We start from the raw sequence: 19,658 nt of genomic DNA, 5'->3' as shown, positions 1-19,658 counted from the left end.
ATGCTTGCAACTGCATCCATTAGGAGCAATTGTTCCATTGGCCTCCGTTGCGTTTTGCAAGAGCAAAAAGAACAGCTTTGGCTAAATTCTTGAAATAGTAATATGTGTTTTGTAATAATGAAAAGCCACAATTTTAGAATTGTCTTGTGGCATGGCCAAATGTTAAGACACTAGTCTTAGGAAGTTATGGAAGCTTTTACCCTCTGAACAGAATTCCCAGTGCAATACTAAGGAATCACCTTACCTTACAGTAATCATTTTCCGCCATACCATACAGTGCACTGATAATGTATGGACTTACCTTGGATGAGTCTAATATCTGAATAGCTGTCTCGTCCTCTAAGATGTTTCCTTCAGAAGAGGAAAGTGTTTCTAGAATCTTGTCTTCAATCTCCTTGAGCTGTTTTTTGTTGGCAGCACTCTGCACTATTAATGCCTGTCTTTCTTCCTCAAGGTCAGGTCTAAACAGTAACAAAGGCAAAGTTGATGAATGAATATTTCGTTTATAGACTACGTAGGTATAACATATCTCTAAGAATTAAACCTTTCTTTGGCGACAACAATTCCCAACAGTTGATCTTCCAGGCCCTCAGGAGTGATCATGAAGTTGAGCAATGTAACCTTTGTGGACAGTTCAGGTAAGTAGTGAGGATTCCGCAGCTTGGTTGTAACATAGAACCGGAAGTCATCAGAATACTCGATCACACTTTCACCCAAACGCAAGCACTTTACCCCACCTACAATAAAAGGATTTCATTATGAAGTATCATACCATCAAATTACCGAGGTTTGTTCAATTCATAAGAAAGTTTGTCTTATGATTTCATCAGGTCCACAATATTTCCCCATGGAAATGCTTTTTAGCGACAAAAGTGCTGTTCCCGGCAACTCTTCTATCTCTAATTTTTAAGTTTGCTGAGTAAATTGACTCATCCACCAGACTTCGGACACGGATACCGTCATAAAGGAAGTCTCTAAAACTATAACTTGCTTTTTTTTTATTTTAGAATCCTCAACGACCTTGAGACTGATGTCCCTGGTCATGCAAGTGAATTATGTAACATGCAAGTCGACCAACGTTCAGAAACACAATGCCAATTGCATTTTTTTTTTGTTGAAAAACAACCGGGACAGCAGTTGTTGCCCAAAAACTCTTTTGCACACTTCGTCACTAGTAATTTAAGAAGACTTTCAAACCTTGTTTAAAGGTCTGCTTTAGCAGCAGAGGTTCTAGAGATGGGTCGAGTTCCTCGCCTACATTCTCGAGAAGAACGGGGTTTCCAAACTGGATGCTATTCTCAAGAGTACGAATGTAGTCAGCATCAGTTAATTTGATCACCTGGAAAACATTTTGAAAGTAAATCACATGTGTAGATAACTATAGGCAGATCTTGTGTTTCATTACATATAGAATAACAGTCAACAACTACCTTGGGTAAGAATGATTAATTGTATATATCTACAGTAGTTTTTATTTACTAACATATGCTTAAGAGTGCTGAAATTTGATGGTATCACAAAAATTAGTATTTTCAAGCAACAACAAGCTCTTCCAAACCTAGGAAAACCTTTCGCGCAAGATTTAGCTGTTCAAGATGAATCTTTATTGAAACTTCCACATGTGACCCAGGAAGTGCCAATGTGATGGCCTACTTATCTGCACCCAATCTGGTATTACTTACTGAGAGTTGGTTATCTTTCTCAGAATTCTTGATCCATTTGTTTGCTTGCCCCTGTGGGTCAATCATCAACGGCCTGTAATGTTAAGCAATAGCAAAGCCATGGTATGTTCTCATCAGCAAACAATATCTACAGCTTTACTCGTTTCGAGTGCGAAAACATTCTCGCATGATAATCATTCCCAAACATGCTCATTTTTCCATACACAGTTAGTCTGTGAAAGAAAAGCACGTTAGTTTATTTCAGAATGAGAAATCTAAACGTCACCGTAGTAGAAGAAGAAATATGGTAAATATCTAGCTCGGTAGTAAGTTAAAGAAATGCGTTTTTTCGTCTTGTCACGAGGCGTGGAAAATTAAAAAAATGCCAAGTTCCCACGAGGCGTTGAAACTCAGGCCTTCTGAACCTGAGCTCTAATGTTCTGCCAGTGAGTTAAAGAGACAGCGGTGAGCCAGACCATTACGAGGTTTCCTAAGTAACAAGCGCCCTGTATACATTATCAAAACAAAGACAAGGATATGGCCAGCTTCACCAAGCAGGAAGATGACAGGTAAAAAGATATTTTTGTAGGTACAACTGTACACTGTAATTGAAAGGTAACATACCATCTCCTGGTGTTATCCACAATGACTCCATTATCAATGGAGAAAGAATCTGTTGGTAGGCCTGCTATATTCCATGCTCTGATTTTAATGGCTTGACCCAACGTTTTACTGAGTGAAAAGTCATCTGAACAAGGTATGTTCTTGGACTTAATAAAGGAAAAGGAAAAATAAAAAAACATAAAAGGCACATAACCATTCATGCTGATCATCACAGTAAACCCCTACAATCAGCGTCAAAATTAGTGGCCACATCGTGTTTCTCTATCTCTATCTCTATATCTCTATATATCTTTGTGCCATAAGGCACCTAAGGCTTTGACATTCTCTTTCCATCCACTTCGGTTTGTTGCTAAAGTTCTAACAGTCGTCCATGATTGCCACCCAGATATTTGTATTTCGTCTTCAATCATTCTCCTCCATATTGTTTTTGGTCTACCTGGTCTCAATCTCCCTTCTGGCCGCCATTCTAATGTTGTAACGCAGAGCTCCTCTCTGTTCTTCCTCATTATTTGTCCGATCCAATTCCATCTTCGGCGTCTGATCTCATCACTTGTTCTGTTCACTCATGTGGTCTCCTGGATTTGTTGGTGTGAGATGGTCTGTGGCTATCTTATTTTCAGTATGCGTTTCATGCATTTTTATTGGAAAGCGTCTAACTTCTTTGCTTCTGTTTTCGTGAGTTTCCAAGCTTCACAGTCATACATCAAAACTGCTCTTACAATTGTTTTGAACAATTGAACCTTCGTCTTTCTGCTAATTTCGCTACTGTTCCAAATTCTTCGCAACCTGTAGAAAGTTTGTCTGGCTTTACTTAGTCTCTGTTGTATGTCTTTGGTCGCTCCGCCTTCTTTGTTCAACAGTGCACCTAGCTACAAAAACTCTTCAACGTCGTCTACCTGCTCATCATTTACTTTTATTCTTTGGTCGTTTCTGGCATTTATTCGCACAACTTTTGACTTCTTTGCGTTGATCTTAAGTCCTACTCTGGCAGCTTCATTGACAAGTGTTAGGAGATTGGACACTAGTCCATAGTATTATGGTATGTAGAGAGGAACCACGAGGAGGGAGACATTAAAAGGTCGAATTGAGTTCATGTGTGCTCGTCTCTTCCCCGCAATAACAACAAGCTTATTGGTCTTATCTTCTACGTCAACATATCTAAATGACAATAAGGCAATGTCGTCTGCGAAGTCAAGATCTTCTAAGACTGAGGTGAACTTCCATCTTATGCCAGTTCTCCTGCCCTCTGTAGTTCTGTTCATAACCCAGTCAATTGACAGTAAGAAAAGAAAACCTGACATGGTGCACCCTTGCTTTACTCCAGACTGGACTTAAAACCATTCTGTTGTTTCAACTTCTTCCAGGACTGCGCATTCAAAGTTATTGTACATTGCTTTTGTCAGATTGATGAGCTCTTCTGAGATTCCATATATTGACATGATGTTCCATAAACTTTCGGGGTGTTTAGAATCAAATGCTTTCTCAAAGTTTATGAAATAAGTATACAAAGTTGCATTCCACTCATTGACTTGCTCCAATATACTCCTGAGAGTAAACATCTGATCGATGGTACTTCTGTTCTCTCGAAAACCTGCTTGTTCCTTCCTCAAGATGTTATCAACTCCTTTTTAAATTCTACTCATCAACACTCTGCCAAAGATCTTACTTATGACTGGTAAAAGTGTGATGCCCCTCCAGTTGTCTTGTTTCAATTTTGCCACATCATGTTTGAAGAGTTTTATTTATGCGGAGAATAACAGTCTTGTTTCTTCAACATCCTTAATCAATGTTAGTTAGGAGTTCATAGAATCACGATTACAACATTGTTTTAGGGGAAGGGGGCGAAATGGTTAACTTAACGAGGGCAAAAGAGATAAAATTAAAGTTATAGGGGATTAAAAAGATCGCTGTGTCAACAATTTTGTCGCAGATTGTAGGTATCACTAAGTTTTACTAGTCCATCGCTACTGTTATTCCCCTCCCACTTGTTTTAAGCCACTGCTTCTCTAAACATTTTCCAATCAAACGTTGATGAGTACCTTACAAATCTTGGTCCACTCTTGAGTGCACTCTTTTCTGAAGCCAGCTGTAAAGGCTCCTAAGTAAGCTATGACTCCCGAGGAGATGAGAACATCTCCTGTCAGATTATCATATACATCCTGAAGAGAAGCTGCAGCTGCTGACCAGCGATCTTTCTCACCACCGAGTCCACCAATAAGCTTTTCTGCTCTTTCTAGTTTCTTACCACACAAATCCACCTACAAATAAACAAAATCTTACGTCATACATAGCGAATACACATGGCAACAATAGTTTGTAATTGATTGCGTGGTCTGATCGTGCATGAGAGAGTGGTACTGAAAAGGGCTGACAACAAGATCAATTGTTACTCCTGAGTTCACACCATTACTTGAAATTATTTATATATTTTCTTATCAAAAAAACTACTTCGTAGCACAGTTGATGCCACAAACTATTATGGTGAATCTCATTCATAAAATTTAACAGTTTCTTTTGGAACTTTCAGAACAATGACTAGCATGGTCAAAGGAAAATCGACATTAAGAGATATTTAGAACAACATTTAGAAAGTATGAAAATATACATCCTAACAAACCTGGAACTCTAGTTGTTGTTTTTTGTCTGTCATCTCTGCAAATGTCAGTTTCAAATTGGCAAGTTTAGCTTCCACTTCAGCCAGTTCTTCACGTTTAGCATTCAAAATTTTCATAGTTTCTGCCAGGGATGCTTCTGCCTCGGCTAGATTAGCTTTCTTTGGTGCCACAACCTTAAGAAAAAATTATATATTCAACAGTTAAAGCGAACTAATTTATATCTATTTAGCGTTTGTTCATTTATTATAAAGTACTCATCTATTTCTGATTGTTTAAGTTCAACGCAAGGTGTAGTCGACTTGAAATTATTCATAAGCGAAATAAAGAATGGAAAATGTACAAAGTTTCTGGTGCACCTCCTTTCACCATTCTGTCTTCTCATTTCAACTCAGGTTACTAACGAATTTCAAGACATTGAGATTGGTCACTTGTCGCAAAAATTTCCTGCGGTCAGGCACAATGTAAGTCTCTTCTCACCCCTCACTCCCCAGTCAAATATCTCCGACAATTGTTTGAAGGTCCCTCCCCCCAATACCCAGGTCCTAGATGAAAACACTCTATTAAAAGACTTACCTTAGCAACTCTGTCGTATATTTCCATAGCTTGTACCCACTTACATAACCCTTCTGCTGCAGAAGAGGCTGTGCGCACTTTTTGTGGATCGAAGTCTGGGTTAGGTATGTACTCTTTTCTGATCTTACTCATGATATGCACCTGGAAGCCAAATGAAACAAAATAAAACATGTGTGTGTCAGTAAATAGGTGAAAAGTGAGATGTAATTATCAAACTGTAATTTACAATTTTATGAAGCCTACTATAAGTCCTACCTGTGTTACGGTAAGATTTATTCCAATTAGACTATTATGCACCAACAATCACTGCTGAGGGACATCAAAAAGTCACCATCACAGAAACAACTGAAAGTGGTAAGCTTCAACTTACTAAAAATTATACAATGATTAAGAAACAGATTATGTCTCTATAGAAACTTTCCCTGAAAAAACAAGTCACAGTTACTCACAGCAATATTGTCTTTATCATATTCTTTAAGATTGTTAAGAAAGTTCATGTCTCCCAAAAGCTTCTTTGATGGGCCCCAGTAGTCAAGGATCTTCTTTCCAGTTCCTGCGGGATCATTTATTTTCTCAGGTTTGATATCACGCATGACACAGACAGCTGACATGACAAGCTTCACTCCAGCAGGAGGATTGGCCATGGACTTCACAATTGTTATGTCTGCTGGCTGTAAAAGAAAATGCACCCACATATAAATTATGTTGCCTTCTTTTCAAGATCACTCATGTCAGCTTCTGCCACACCTGGAAACTAAATGTCATATTTTAATCAATCATCTTTCAAAGGAAAGTCCCGGGGACATAAATTAGTAGAAACCTTGTAACAAAACAGTTCTTTCATAAATGTCACTTAAATGGTTTTCACGTGTGAAGAAAAAAAGAAAATGCCATTGTAACAAGGTTTGGTGACATGTATGACCTTTTTTTCTATTTTACCAATATTACCAAGGTTGCATTAAACTGTTTTTAAGAGGAAAAATTATTTTGTTTTTTAAACAAAGAATTCGTTTCATATTTTTAGTGCGAGGTTGAAGGAGCTAAGCTACGTGCACTTGGTCTTCGCATTTCAACTGATAAAATGTGCTTTAAAATTCTCTTTTATTTTCAATAAATATTTATCAGGGTGTTAAGTAACAATAAATATTTACAGAGAAAAAATGCAAAGTAAGAGATCTACATTGAGGCACTCAGCGTGCTAAAGGAAGTACCCATGTGACTACTATAAAAAACAGAGTATGACATCAACCTTGAGGGTATTCAGAGCTGCCAAGGCTGCCTCTAAAGCAGGGATAGCTTCCGCAAGGTCACTTTCACACTCTTCCTTCAAGGCCTGTGACTCTGATGCCTTCTGATTCGCAACTGCTTCATCTTTCCTCACAAGTTCACTACGAGCCTCAACTTCAGCTGATTCTTTTTCAATTACCTGTTGAGGACATGTAGCGTAATGTGAACACATGGGGCGTTATCAGTAAAAACTACTAGAAAGTTAATAGTGTGATTAGAAATGGTGAACTAAATGCGATAGCAATTTTCTCCCTTCCAAATTGTTCAAGACCGGTTGCGCAGGAACCCTTACAATTTTGGTTTAATAGCTTAAGTGGTGAGAGTCCAACTAAAATATTCACAAAATGGTGGTATCAAAAATGATTACTACGCAGAAAGGGATAACTAACTAGAAAACAAATCTTCCAATAATTGCATTGCTGGCCTTAAAATATCATGCCTTTGAATGAGTGTGACTGAAGCCACTGACCCAAAGTTCAGGGTGACAAAAAAATCACACTTTTTTTTTCAATAGACTAGTTTTTGACATTTCACAAGAAGAATTAGAACACCTTGGTCAAACGCCGAATTTCAAGACAGATCTGAGCAATAATTATTTTCTTTTCAGCCAGATCTTTACCTTCACTAATTCTATTCGGAGCATTTTGGAAATCTATGGTATCTCTTTAAGTCCTTCCGCTATGCAGAAAACTGTACCATGGTACAATTAAAAATAATATAAATTAAAGGAGTATATATCTTTTACACCAATAATTGCCATCATCCAATTCAAGCATGACAAACTGTACACAACTGGCATCCACTTTCAAGAAAAACGCTATCTAAAGGAAAGAACAAATGCTTACTATCATCATTTTAGTATTTTCCTTGGCTGTCTCAACAAGCTGGGGCTGTAACTCTTCTAGCTCTTTTTGCATGTCTGCTACCTGTACAAAAAAGACAAGACAGGTTTTAGTGCGAAAGTCTGCAAAACTTCTTCCAAACTAGGTCAAACACACCATACAACCTACCTGAGATGCTGCAAATGCCAGCTTTTCCAGACCAACTTCATAGCGGTGTTTGTTTCGCATGACCTGTATTAAACGAAAAAGTCAGATTTTACAAAGATGGTCGACATGTTGTAGGATACTGATTTCACGAGAACGATAATTCTCCCCAAAAAATTGACTGAAACATTTTCTTTTCTTCGAATGACTTCTTAGTCCTTCCTAAGCACAAATAGTTCGCCATAAAAGACTGAGAGAAGTCAGGCAATAGGTGCCTATCCCTGCTTAGTATAACTTTAGGCACATTTAAAACTTTGCACACCTGACCGTGTTGCTGTGGTCAAATAGATCCCACACTTGATTTATTATCAACTGTTATTTTGATTGGTCTATGATTTATACCTAAATACTTCAAGTGAAAGTACACACCTCATCTTGCTTCTTTCCCAGAAGTGTTTTTAGCGAAGATATCAACTCCAAATATGAGGTGGGAGTCACGTAGTTATGCCGCCCAAGTTTATCAAGATACCTGCAGTATATATCAAGTCTTTAAGTAGTTGTAACGTCACAGTAATAAAACAGCGTGGTAACCAATACAATCAAAGGCTGAAGGGTTCACTAATGATAACATTTCACCTGTTTGATAAATAAAACAAAACAAAACAAAACAACAAGAGCGATAAATTACCTTTCAGACAAATGGCGAGCACTTGTATGGAAATACTGGCAGATTGGAACAACTTCTTTTCGTTCATTATCCGTCAATTCCACATCTTGAAGGAACTTATTAGCTACCATTTCCAAGGCATCTTCGGGCCATGGCTGAAATAAATGAACAAGTAAATTAACAGACAAACTGACAAATAAATACTCGGGGTGATGTGTATGGTGTTATATGTGCAAAGATAAGAATATAATTTTCCCAACAAGTAATCTCATAATGTCATCTGAGTTGTCCAATAAAGTAACTGATTTCAGCGCAATGGCGGTGATAGCAAATATCTATACTATACTATTACAATCGAGATGCAGCAAGAACGATTATTTTCATCCTCAAACTGTGAGCGACAAATTATGTCAAAATGAGCCACAGCCCAAGAATGAGAAAATATAAATATAAAATATAAGCATGCCCAAGCAAATGATCACCTGAAACCAGTCAATGGTGCAGCAATTGATCAGAGCTGGGAACTGCCTGAGTCGGTTTCTGAATGCATCCCCAATTGGACTCATGCATAACATAATGTGAAGGTTTCCTTTACAACAATTTACAAAGAAATTAAACAATGCCAAAGGTGAAAATTCAGCATTCTTGTCGTCAGCTTTGGCTTGGGCTGCAGGGCGAACACTCTAAAAAAAGAGAAAGACAGAACACAGACAAACCAGGGAAGATTTACTTTAAATGATTTCTTTAAACAAAGATTTCCATGACCAACATTGGAAAGGATAAACTGCAGTTCTTAAGCACTTGCAAGTAAAAGTACACTGCACCGTGTGTTCCATGAGCTCAAACTAATTCTTCACTTATTATGAAACTTCGAATAAATCCCACGATAAACCTTTAAATTAAAAGCCTTCCTGTTTATCTCTGTACCTTACACTAGGGACCTCGAATTCGATTATTGAGTGGTATATTTTACGTTCCACTGACAAAATTTATGCGCAGTTTATTTGGTAGTTTTCATGCAAATGTTGTATGTAAATAGCCACCGTAAATGAATTGGGTAACAACTTGGACAAAAGTGATAATGAACACCGCCCCCCCTTCCCTTTCATCATAAATTTGAGGTAAGCAAACATGGATCTAAGTCACGGGTTTATGGTCAAATGTAACTGACGTCCAGTCGAAATAACAAAGATATTTACATTATTTCCACCAGCAGATATAAAAAAAAAACTGCACTTACCTCATTGATCTCAGCTTTCTCATCAACTGCAAACAAATTGGGAACTTCACCAGTATTAAGCAAGCTGTCCACATCCTCCAAGAAGGACTCCTCTTTTATTTGAGTGTCTGTCAACAAGAACACTGTTGGCTTCATTTGACATCCTGCACTTTTAAGCAGTGTCTAAAAATACAAAGAAATACAAATGTTAAGTGTACATTGTCAAGAGATAGGACAGACAAGCCTGGTTCTTACTAGTCACGGAAAGGGAGTCAGTTGGTGTTATAAAAAGCATATACCAGCAAGTGAGAGATCAAAACTTAAAAGCCACTCGTGGGGTCATACAAAATGCAAGTTTGATAGAATTGGAGTCGGAAACTTCACATTTTCAAAGGATTCTGCATAGAATTTGGAAGCTAATAACCTCAATCAAACTATATTGTTAGTGTTGCGAGCAGAAGCAAAAACTAAATAGATAAGTGAAAAAATAACCAGTCGAAAAGCCAGTTGTCAGACCCTCCAAGCTTATCATGGCTTAAAGGATACAGTTTCGGGTCACTGGGTTTTGAGTCATCCTCAGCCAATCACAACGCTCTTTGCTTCCTATCACGATTATGAGTGCCAGTCAATCTTTAGTGAAAATCAGCCTTGAAGTCAACTTTTTAGTCATATTTATCACTAACCTTGATGTCTTCGCGCCATTCAGGAAGACCATAGCTTTTGGAGATCTCAGGCTGAAACACGTAAAACTCAGAAATGGCTGCTGCCAAACGGGAAAGAGACTGTCTTCCACTACCTCCAACTCCGACAAGCAAAGCATTTCCTCCTGGTTGCTTCAAGATACGACTAATGCGAACCAAGTGCTCCAGTACATATCTGTGACACCACCAACAACAGAAAATTAGGAAAACTGATATGGAATTGTAAGCTACTTTTTCCCTCAAGCTACCATCTTGGTGAGCAACTCACAAGTTCATACTCCAGCAATCTTTACCTAGGTGAAAATGTAAGTAGTGCTGCACAAGACTTTGAAAAGCAGAGATGATTCTTACGAACAATGCAACTCCGTAAAGTTATTTGTTAGAACCTAGAATGACGTTTCACCACAGAAATGTCTGTAGCTCAGTTTTAGAGTATTGGACTGCAGAATGTGAAGGTCTGCAGAGCAATTCCTCATTGGGACTCAGATTTTCTATCTCTGTCCCCAAATGAGACAAGACGCAAAATCATCTCTCTATATAACGCGACACGTAGATTGGTAACTATACAAGGTGTACCTCGCCTAACAGATACGTATTTGTAATCTTTACCAAGTTAACTAAAAACATACAACTCCTTCTTAAGCTCGCCAAAGTTGACATTGGTTGTAGAAAAGTGAAAATGGTTACTGATGCAATAAACACTAGACCATGGCTGACCTGAAGATGACCAAGTTCATCTGTGTCTTATGTGTCTGGTTATACTCTTCAAGACATTGCTCCACAATCTTGTAAAGTTCGTCAATCGAGTCCACTTCTTGATACATACGATCCTCGCCCATCTATTGGGGTGTAAAATGTATGCCATTTCTAACTGACTTGTAGTACACATATACCCTATTTTGAAAACTAATCAACTCCTTCACGAATCCTATGGGCTTGCCCGCGGCATAAACTAGTAGGCTCAAATTCAAATTTTAAAGCTAATTCAATTGGACTCAACTGAATTCTGCCAGAAAGTAAGTTAATAGTCTTCTCTACGGCTTACCACATCAGGATTGAGAAAATCACAGAACATCAAGCTTCTCAAGTCATCTTCAGATGCCTAAAAAATCATAAAATAGCTTCCCATGTAAATTGTAGCTCAATTTTACACAGAAAATTTTCTTGTTTGAAATGAACTTATATATCAAATTATTCATGCAAATACAGGACTGTTAAACACGAAGGCGCGCTATAAAAGGAGCCTTAGGTCCCGCTTGACCATTTGTCAATCAACCGTCGTGTGATGTAGAACGCTTAGAGTCAAGTCAGCTTGAGCTACAGCTACTCCAAAGCAGTGAACAGCGGGCGCATTCCTCAAAATTGTTTTATGTCTTCATCACAATACAAGAATTTTTGAGATTTGTATTTCCTTTCTCCAATGAAAACTGTCTTTATTTGTGGCGGTAAATTTGAGATCAAAGTAGGTAGTTCGCACGTTACCTCATGCAACCTTGCTGGTGGAAGTAAACAATAGATATCTCATTAGCTCCTTTTGTTCGTCTACCAGCATTTAAATTTCACCCGCACACATCAACGGTGAGTGACAAATGAGCCTAGGTCTTCCTTATACAGCGCGCCTTCGTGTTTAAGGCACACTTACCGTTTTCTGATCTGATGACAAGTGTTTAAACAAAGAGTCAAAATCATCCTTCAAATGTTCCTTGGTAACTGTTTTGAGCAAACTGTAAGATAATATAATGAGCATAAAACAACATTATTACGAACATCCAAACAGCAACAGGAATGTAATTGACATTGAAATAGGACCATACCTGTGTAACCAGGCCCTATCATTATCATCGACCAGACGGTCATAGAAGACACGGTACACCTCATGGACCCACAGTCTGAAACAGACAATATATCAGAAACATCATCTTTCTTTTTTCGTCCACATATTTAGTTAAAAAGTAACATATTTTGTCTATACATCTCAGAGAAATAACACAAGAAACTTGTCCGCTGTTCAGTGATTCTTTAATATCTGATTAACAAGAGGGCCTCAAGCACTTTCAACACGTACACTTCGCCTTGTCAGGTGTCAATCAAGCAGCAGAGAAAGCGTAATTATTAGGACGAAAAACAGCTAGAGGAGAAAAAACTAAGCAGTTTTCTTATTTTGACGTATCGCAATAAGTGAAAAGAAACAATATCCTGAGAAGATTGACCTGAGCCTGACCTGAAATTTTAAAAATACTCCACCTTGTCTAAAATAAAATTGGCAATTATTTCAGTGTCACAGAGGCGGAAGAAATCTACATATAAGGATCACATATTTTATTATGCTTGTAAAGAGCAAATAAATACAGGTGATTTTTACGGAATCAATGTGAAAGGATCATTCCAAAACGGTGTTGTGTCTCACATATTCAGAAAAGGCGTTGTAAAGTCTCTTTCATTTAGAGAACAGTTGACGCTAATTAGTAACGATTCTAAAACTGAGCATTATCCCTCGTCCTTAGTCTACACTAACTCTAAAAGCGATGCAAAACTGAACACTACTTAAGTTACCCTTGCATGACAAAATATGAGTAATGATCATTCAGTGGCAACAGCTTTATAGCCCTGTTGGGGTTTTAAGGCAATGGCGTGCCTGGTTGTCTTGTGTGAAAGACCTGAAAATACAAGCCATGCTTCGAGGGAAAACTCTTAACGACTTGCACTGACCCCTGCACAAATTACCGAACCTGAGCAACAAATATGAATAAAATCTTATGAATTCGTATTTATACCTGCTCAGAGTCTTCTTATCAGCTAGGGCATCTTTTTTGATAAGGAGAACCCCACGGATGACTCTGGAGAAGTCTCTTAAGTTGAATGTGTAGTGGGACTTGGCCGGAGTTGGCAAAAGATTCACCATGGCTTGTTTGTACACCTGTAATTCAAAGAAACAAATGGCACCATCTTAAAAGCCTGGAAATCAGAACCCAAGAGTTTAGAAACTGTTTGGATATTTAATGCAAACACTTCAGAAATTCTGTTTTGGACAAAACCAACAGTGAAAAAAAAGAAAATAATTAAAAATACCAAAATTAGAATGGTCCAAAACAGAGGAGAAGAAATGAGTTCAGAAATGTACAAAAATACAGTAGGATATTTCCCTTGATAAGTAGGACTAAATTCAAGCAATCCTTCATCTTTTCCTTGGAATAGACAGAATCATAGCAATTACCAATGACTCACACCCTTCCACGATTTTTTTTCATCTTGTTAAGAACCATAGTTTTAACAGATATGAATGAGTTGTTTTCATGAAAACAATGAATCTTAGTCTGGAATTATGGCAAGTTGTTACAAGTAGGTGTCAAGTTAATTTTATTTTCACCTCCATTGTGGCACCAACTATCATAGTTCCCATAGCATAGACATCATTAGGAAATTCATTGTTCTATTAAAAAAAAGAAAAAGTGGTCACAGTTAAATACATTGAATGGTGGTCGTTTGCAATTAAAAACTAAATACCTTTTTTTGACTTGTTAATTCATCTTTACTATATTATCTATTTTCTCAATTAGAGGTATTCAGTTAAATCTGCAATTTGTATGACATGATTAAAGGAGAAGTATGTTCCACAAACCAAATAATTTTGTTGCCATTATTGAAAGGCACATACTCACTGTAAATTGAGTTTCCAAAAACGAACCTATCATTTTGAAAATTTCCATCAAGTGCGCCACACAGTTTTGACTGCTGCTTAACTACCTGGCCTCTAACAATTGACAACTAGCTCTTAATTCCTTTTTCTATCTCTTGGTGATCTGTTTGTACAGTTCAGGGCTACATTAAAGGCATAATTGACTTAAACATAGCTTTAGGTTTTAAATAAAGCAGCAACTGTTTGTGAAGTACAAGTTGAGATTACCACCTGTTGGGCATTAATGCAACCAGACTATTGACCTGTTTATCAAAATGGAGCTATCTATGATCTAATTTTAACAACAATTGGTGTGCGTTTTTCACTGAGGGAAAGGGATACAATTTTCAAAGCGAACATCTTGAATTTTCTGAGTCAACTCATTAAAGAGATTATAGAAAAATATCATGAGAAGAAATAGTAAAAAGTGAAACAGGCATGAAAACCTTACCCTGAAATAAAAGTTAACAATAGTGGAGAAGATCCTCTGCATTGTGTCATCACCAAATGTTGCAACTGATACTACATTGAAGTGTCGCAAGAAGCGAGGAGTGACAGGGTTTCTACCACCACCAGGGGGACCCATTGCACACACAAACTGAAGGTCAATCAAGGTCACTTTAGATGTGTCCTTCCTGTCATACCAGTTGCCATGGTCCAAATACTGACGAAGAAGTTCTATTGGAGGCTGGGCACCATACTTTTCCAGTGCAGGCATATTCACATCATCAACAAAAATTATAAATCTGTAAAAGCAGTGAAAATGAAATTATTTGAGTATTAATGTGCCTCTAGTCCTACTAGGGTTGCTAAAACAAAATGAACCACACACATAAAAGGAAAAGACAATGATTTCAGCTAGATCCAATTGAGGAAACCACTGTTCAAGACCAAACAAGGAAAGTTAATGAAAAATTTGGTACAAGTTCATTGTCTGTCTCTTTTAATCGCAGCGATCAGTTATTGTTGTTTCATTAAGATGAAGGAACACTTATAACAAGGAATACATAGATGAATAACTACACATAATAATTTAATAAAATTTAATAATTGAAAAAGCTTATATAGTGCACATAGGCGTGCGGGCAATTTTTTGCCAGGAGGGGCGGTGAACCATTTGCCCAAAAAATTCTCGCAAGTTGCTCAAATTTTTACGAAACAGTCGTCATATGATACACTAACATAGGCGTACATATAAAACACGTTAAAAGAAGTAGCTGTCTCTGCAATTTCGACGGCCAAATATATCACTGATACGATCCATGTCTTTCTCGGCTACAGAGTTGGCATATTCCCTTTCAGTGTTAATAAGTGCGATGTTACTAACACGTTGTTGCCCCATGGTGCTGCGGAGGTAAGTTTTCAATCTGCGCGCGCAACCCACTGAATGATCGTTCTGCAGAACATGATGTAGCAGGTATCACTGCAAGGATATGTACCACACTAGAAAACTCCGGGAACTTATCAAATAGATCATTCTCGTGCATTGTCTGCAACATTTCTGAAACAGTCATGTAGCCTAATCCACGTACACGACGAAGACTCGCGTACATTTTCTGCTCGGCTTCCAGAATCTTCCCGTCGATTTTGTAAAATTTAGCAACTCGGGAGAAGCTTTCTTTATCTGGTGTTTCACTCTGACAGATATTTCCCAAATCACAGAGTATTTCCTGGTCATTTCCGCTACACCTGAGCTCAAGCTCGGACAGCACCTTGTCGATGGACGCATAGTAAGTGTTTATACGATGGTGCGATTCCGGTGTCTGCGTTTGTCTTTGCGCTTGTTCACCAACAAGGGCTTGAAGGCGGCGGGACGGCGTTTGTCTGGGTGCCCTGGCTTCTCGTAATTCAAACTGAGAATTGGTCAGCTAATTCTTCATTTTCAGACCCATTGCTGATGTTAACTGCCATACGCTTTTGAAACTTTCTTCACTCCGACAACTGGCGTAGGTCTGAATGGTCAAGTCGGCATTTCTACGAGCGGAGATCACGTCGACCGTCTTCCCCTGAAGATATCGGCACAGACTATTAGTGTTTCTCAGGATTACTTTCAGTACACACAGTCCAAAGACTAACTCCAAGTCGCAAATGGCGTTCAATAAGGCTCTGCTCTCAGAGTAGGTTTTTGGATCTTTGCCTGAAGACAGTGTGAGCAGGGCTTTCACAATCCGTTCCATTTTCTGTGTACGGCATTGGGGCTTCCCACCGGCATGACCATCGCATGGTACTTAATGACTTCAGCGTCAGTTTTAGATCCTCACCTTGTACTTCTGTGTCACTAAACAAGGCGTGTCGTTTGGGACTCGCTTCTAAAAAGTTGTACAGAGCCTGGATAGTTCCCAGAGTGTTTCGCAATGGTTCAATCTGTGTCATAGTATCCTGAAGGGTGAGGTTGAGCACATGTCCGTAACAGTGGACGTAGATACCCAGCGGAGAGCACTCTTCCATTCTTGTCGAGAGTCCCTTGTGTACACCGTTCATATTAGCCGCCCCATCGAATGCTTTACCAACAATGTTCTTGAGATCAAGATTGAGTTCAGTGATAGCAGATTTCACCAGTTCATACAGTACTTCGCCTTCGGTTGATTTTGTGGAGTAGAAACCAATGAATGCTTCTTTCTTCGTTCCATTCAGTGCAAAACTAAGGCAAAGTGAAACTTGTTCTGTTCTGCTAATGTCTGATGTTTCGTCCAAGATGATACCATACCATCCGCTGGTTCGCATATCGTTTGTGATACGCTCGCGAATGAGGTCGACGATAATTTGTAGCAAATCGTTTTGTATTCGGGGAGATGTCCACTGTGCATGCTTCTAAAGCTGGCTTTTAAGTTTATCCTTCAGCCAAGCTATGTCCCTGCACCGCAAGTGAATTAGTTCCAGAAAATTCCCTCTATTTACATCACTGCTATTACTCAAACTATCACGTTGTTCATCGTGGCCCCGTTGGGCGATGTTCTGTTGGGCCGTGAACATGAGACATTCAATGATAACTTTCAACATAGTTAACAATGCTTTCAAGTAGTCGCGATTTTCCTTCACATATTGTTTGTGTGTGATGAAATTTTGTGGGCCGAGGCCAGGAACGTGTTCGATAATTGAGTCAGTTTGCTAGACATAACGTCTCGTAGTCACGTTCGACGTACTAAAAACTACTATAAAACGAATACAAGAATTGTAAAAACGTGTAAAATGGTATATAAAAAGTCACTTGTAACAATGTAGCGGAATTCCAAATCGATTTCGATCAATTACGATCCTCATCAGTAGTACTCCGCCATGTTTAAAATACTCATAAATAATTGTTCATATAAGTGACTCTGAAATGTCCACACTTCTTCCAGGCCTCATGTAAGCGGTCATGATGTATCAATCACAGCTCGTGGGATTTGAAAAAAGTTCCATTCGTTCTTGGAGTTCATAAGCGAGTCTTCGTTCACATTATTTATCCTCACTCCTTCAGTTATTTGTCTCAGCATCGCGTCATTGTGATAAACCCCCGTCACATCCATTCGGAACTGCTTTACCTCTCTATTGTGTTTCTCTTTACAGTGTTTCCACAATGCAGATCGTTCTTCCTTATTGTTAAGTGATTTCGTATGCTCTTTCCCTCTGGTATACGCGCTCCTGGCTGTTTCCCCTACGTATACGCTGTTACACTGGATACACTTAATCTCATACGTCACACTTTCTCTATCACACGGTCCTTTTCCACCTGTGCTACACACTGGGCAGTCTTCTCGTCCACACTGTCGCGGTTTAAATGGGTCGGACTTTTGGAGTAGTCGTTTAATGGCGATTCCGGCTTTCTCCACCACTTTAATATTGAAACCTTGCTGCTTTATTTCTGTCTGGTATTCCTTCCGTAACCGTGAGTTGGGCGTAGCTGGTACAAAAATTACTGATTCATTCCCGCCGCGTTTGTACCAGTTGGATTTCCTTTCGCTCTTTTCCTTTTCTCGTTCCACCTTCCTCCACTCCTTGGGTCGATGTAACGGTCTTTCTCCTTTTCGCTCAGCTCTTTGTCTCGCTCTAAAAGCTTTGAGGGCCGAATCTACAACCTCATATCTGAATTTCTTGCTGTACCCCGAGTATTGCATTCTCAGGACCATCTCGTTAACATTCTCTACTACTCGTTCCCATGGTAACAATCTGCTACAGTTAAGTAAGACCCGAAGGACTTCTTGGGTCAGGACTGTTCTCTTTGTACTCCAGCTTACGGCAGACCTAGCATGTACGACTGTCTTAGAAGCCATGCTCTTGGAATAAAACTCATACATGATCACTGAGGTTGAGGCTTTCTCGTCCTGCCTGTCTGTCTCTTCCCCTTTTGTTTCCATCCACACCTTCAAGTCAAGGATAGGTAGCTTTCCGTCCTGGTGTTTAGAGGGGTAATCTATTTCGAGTTGTATTGACGGGTGTATGTCGTTTCCTATCTGTTTTATCAATGTCATAGTCCTCTCATCGTCACTGATTCCTTGATCCTCAGCTACGGATCTCTCATCCATGTGAGTTTTTCCATCCTTGTACCTCATCCCAACTGGTGTTGCTTGCACAGCCATGTTGATGTCATCCACGTACCGTTTGTTCATTTTCATAACGATGGCCAATTCATTCAGCCTTGTTGCAAATTTTTCATCCCACCAAATCATGAAAATCTGGGCCAGTACCCCGGAAGACATGATCGCGGAAATGAACAGAGTTAATCAGGACCAGGATAACGACAACTTAATAATTGGCTCCACCGACGTGATTGCTCTATATCCTAGTCTTGATATTGAGTTCACAATCGATAAGGTGTGTGAGGTTTTCTACGAGAGTAACATCAGTATCCGAAGTATCAACAGTCAGGAGTTGGGTCTGTACCTGGCATTAACGACATCACCGGAAGTGCTAGCTAGGATGGAGATTACAAATGTATGTCCAACGAGAAAGACGAATAGAGGGAGACCACCCACGATCACTGCAAGTGGGAGTGAGGAGCAGAAAGAGAAAAGATTTAAATCGTGGAACCCACCAGTCACACAGCCAGATGAACGTGCGAAACGTATTATGTTGAAAGAGGCATTAAGAGTCGTATTGACAGTGATTATGAAAAATCATGTTTTCACATTTGATAACGAGATCAGAAAGCAAATAAGAGGTGGTCCAATTGGCCTTAAATTAACCGGGGTACTGGCCCAGATTTTCATGATTTGGTGGGATGAAAAATTTGCAACAAGGCTGAATGAATTGGCCATCGTTATGAAAATGAACAAACGGTACGTGGATGACATCAACATGGCTGTGCAAGCAACACCAGTTGGGATGAGGTACAAGGATGGAAAAACTCACATGGATGAGAGATCCGTAGCTGAGGATCAAGGAATCAGTGACGATGAGAGGACTATGACATTGATAAAACAGATAGGAAACGACATACACCCGTCAATACAACTCGAAATAGATTACCCCTCTAAACACCAGGACGGAAAGCTACCTATCCTTGACTTGAAGGTGTGGATGGAAACAAAAGGGGAAGAGACAGACAGGCAGGACGAGAAAGCCTCAACCTCAGTGATCATGTATGAGTTTTATTCCAAGAGCATGGCTTCTAAGACAGTCGTACATGCTAGGTCTGCCGTAAGCTGGAGTACAAAGAGAACAGTCCTG

The 19,658-nt window shown here is 39.1% G+C and overlaps 2 protein-coding genes across 2 annotated transcripts in view; both read right to left on the bottom strand.

The window, feature by feature from the left end:
- The window catches only part of LOC111326083 (dynein axonemal heavy chain 12), an 85,033-nt gene that overhangs the window by 11,259 nt on the left and 54,116 nt on the right, over positions 1-19,658 (bottom strand). The window contains exons 46-69 of the mRNA XM_088732278.1: positions 14,461-14,755; positions 13,701-13,763; positions 13,108-13,250; positions 12,148-12,222; positions 11,976-12,057; positions 11,379-11,435; positions 11,051-11,172; positions 10,316-10,508; positions 9,654-9,815; positions 8,896-9,096; positions 8,435-8,568; positions 8,176-8,275; positions 7,771-7,833; positions 7,606-7,686; positions 6,723-6,899; positions 5,923-6,144; positions 5,474-5,614; positions 4,903-5,073; positions 4,325-4,543; positions 2,286-2,431; positions 1,683-1,755; positions 1,198-1,339; positions 545-737; positions 302-461 (exon numbers count right to left, since the gene is read on the bottom strand). Coding sequence (XP_088588404.1) covers positions 302-461; positions 545-737; positions 1,198-1,339; positions 1,683-1,755; positions 2,286-2,431; positions 4,325-4,543; positions 4,903-5,073; positions 5,474-5,614; positions 5,923-6,144; positions 6,723-6,899; positions 7,606-7,686; positions 7,771-7,833; positions 8,176-8,275; positions 8,435-8,568; positions 8,896-9,096; positions 9,654-9,815; positions 10,316-10,508; positions 11,051-11,172; positions 11,379-11,435; positions 11,976-12,057; positions 12,148-12,222; positions 13,108-13,250; positions 13,701-13,763; positions 14,461-14,755 — 3,415 coding nt within the window. The remainder of the gene's footprint in view (positions 1-301; positions 462-544; positions 738-1,197; positions 1,340-1,682; positions 1,756-2,285; positions 2,432-4,324; positions 4,544-4,902; positions 5,074-5,473; positions 5,615-5,922; positions 6,145-6,722; positions 6,900-7,605; positions 7,687-7,770; positions 7,834-8,175; positions 8,276-8,434; positions 8,569-8,895; positions 9,097-9,653; positions 9,816-10,315; positions 10,509-11,050; positions 11,173-11,378; positions 11,436-11,975; positions 12,058-12,147; positions 12,223-13,107; positions 13,251-13,700; positions 13,764-14,460; positions 14,756-19,658) is intronic.
- Positions 15,187-16,858, bottom strand: LOC111339061 (zinc finger MYM-type protein 1). The gene is given in 3 exon segments (XM_022945635.2): positions 15,187-15,384; positions 15,386-16,205; positions 16,207-16,858. Coding segments are annotated over 3 exon segments (1,545 nt in total). The 5' UTR covers positions 16,734-16,858.

This window comes from Stylophora pistillata, chromosome 9 (genome assembly GCF_964205215.1).
Source record: "Stylophora pistillata chromosome 9, jaStyPist1.2, whole genome shotgun sequence".
Classification (NCBI taxonomy): domain Eukaryota; kingdom Metazoa; phylum Cnidaria; class Anthozoa; order Scleractinia; family Pocilloporidae; genus Stylophora; species Stylophora pistillata.
This window is presented reverse-complemented; position numbering and strand designations above follow the sequence as displayed.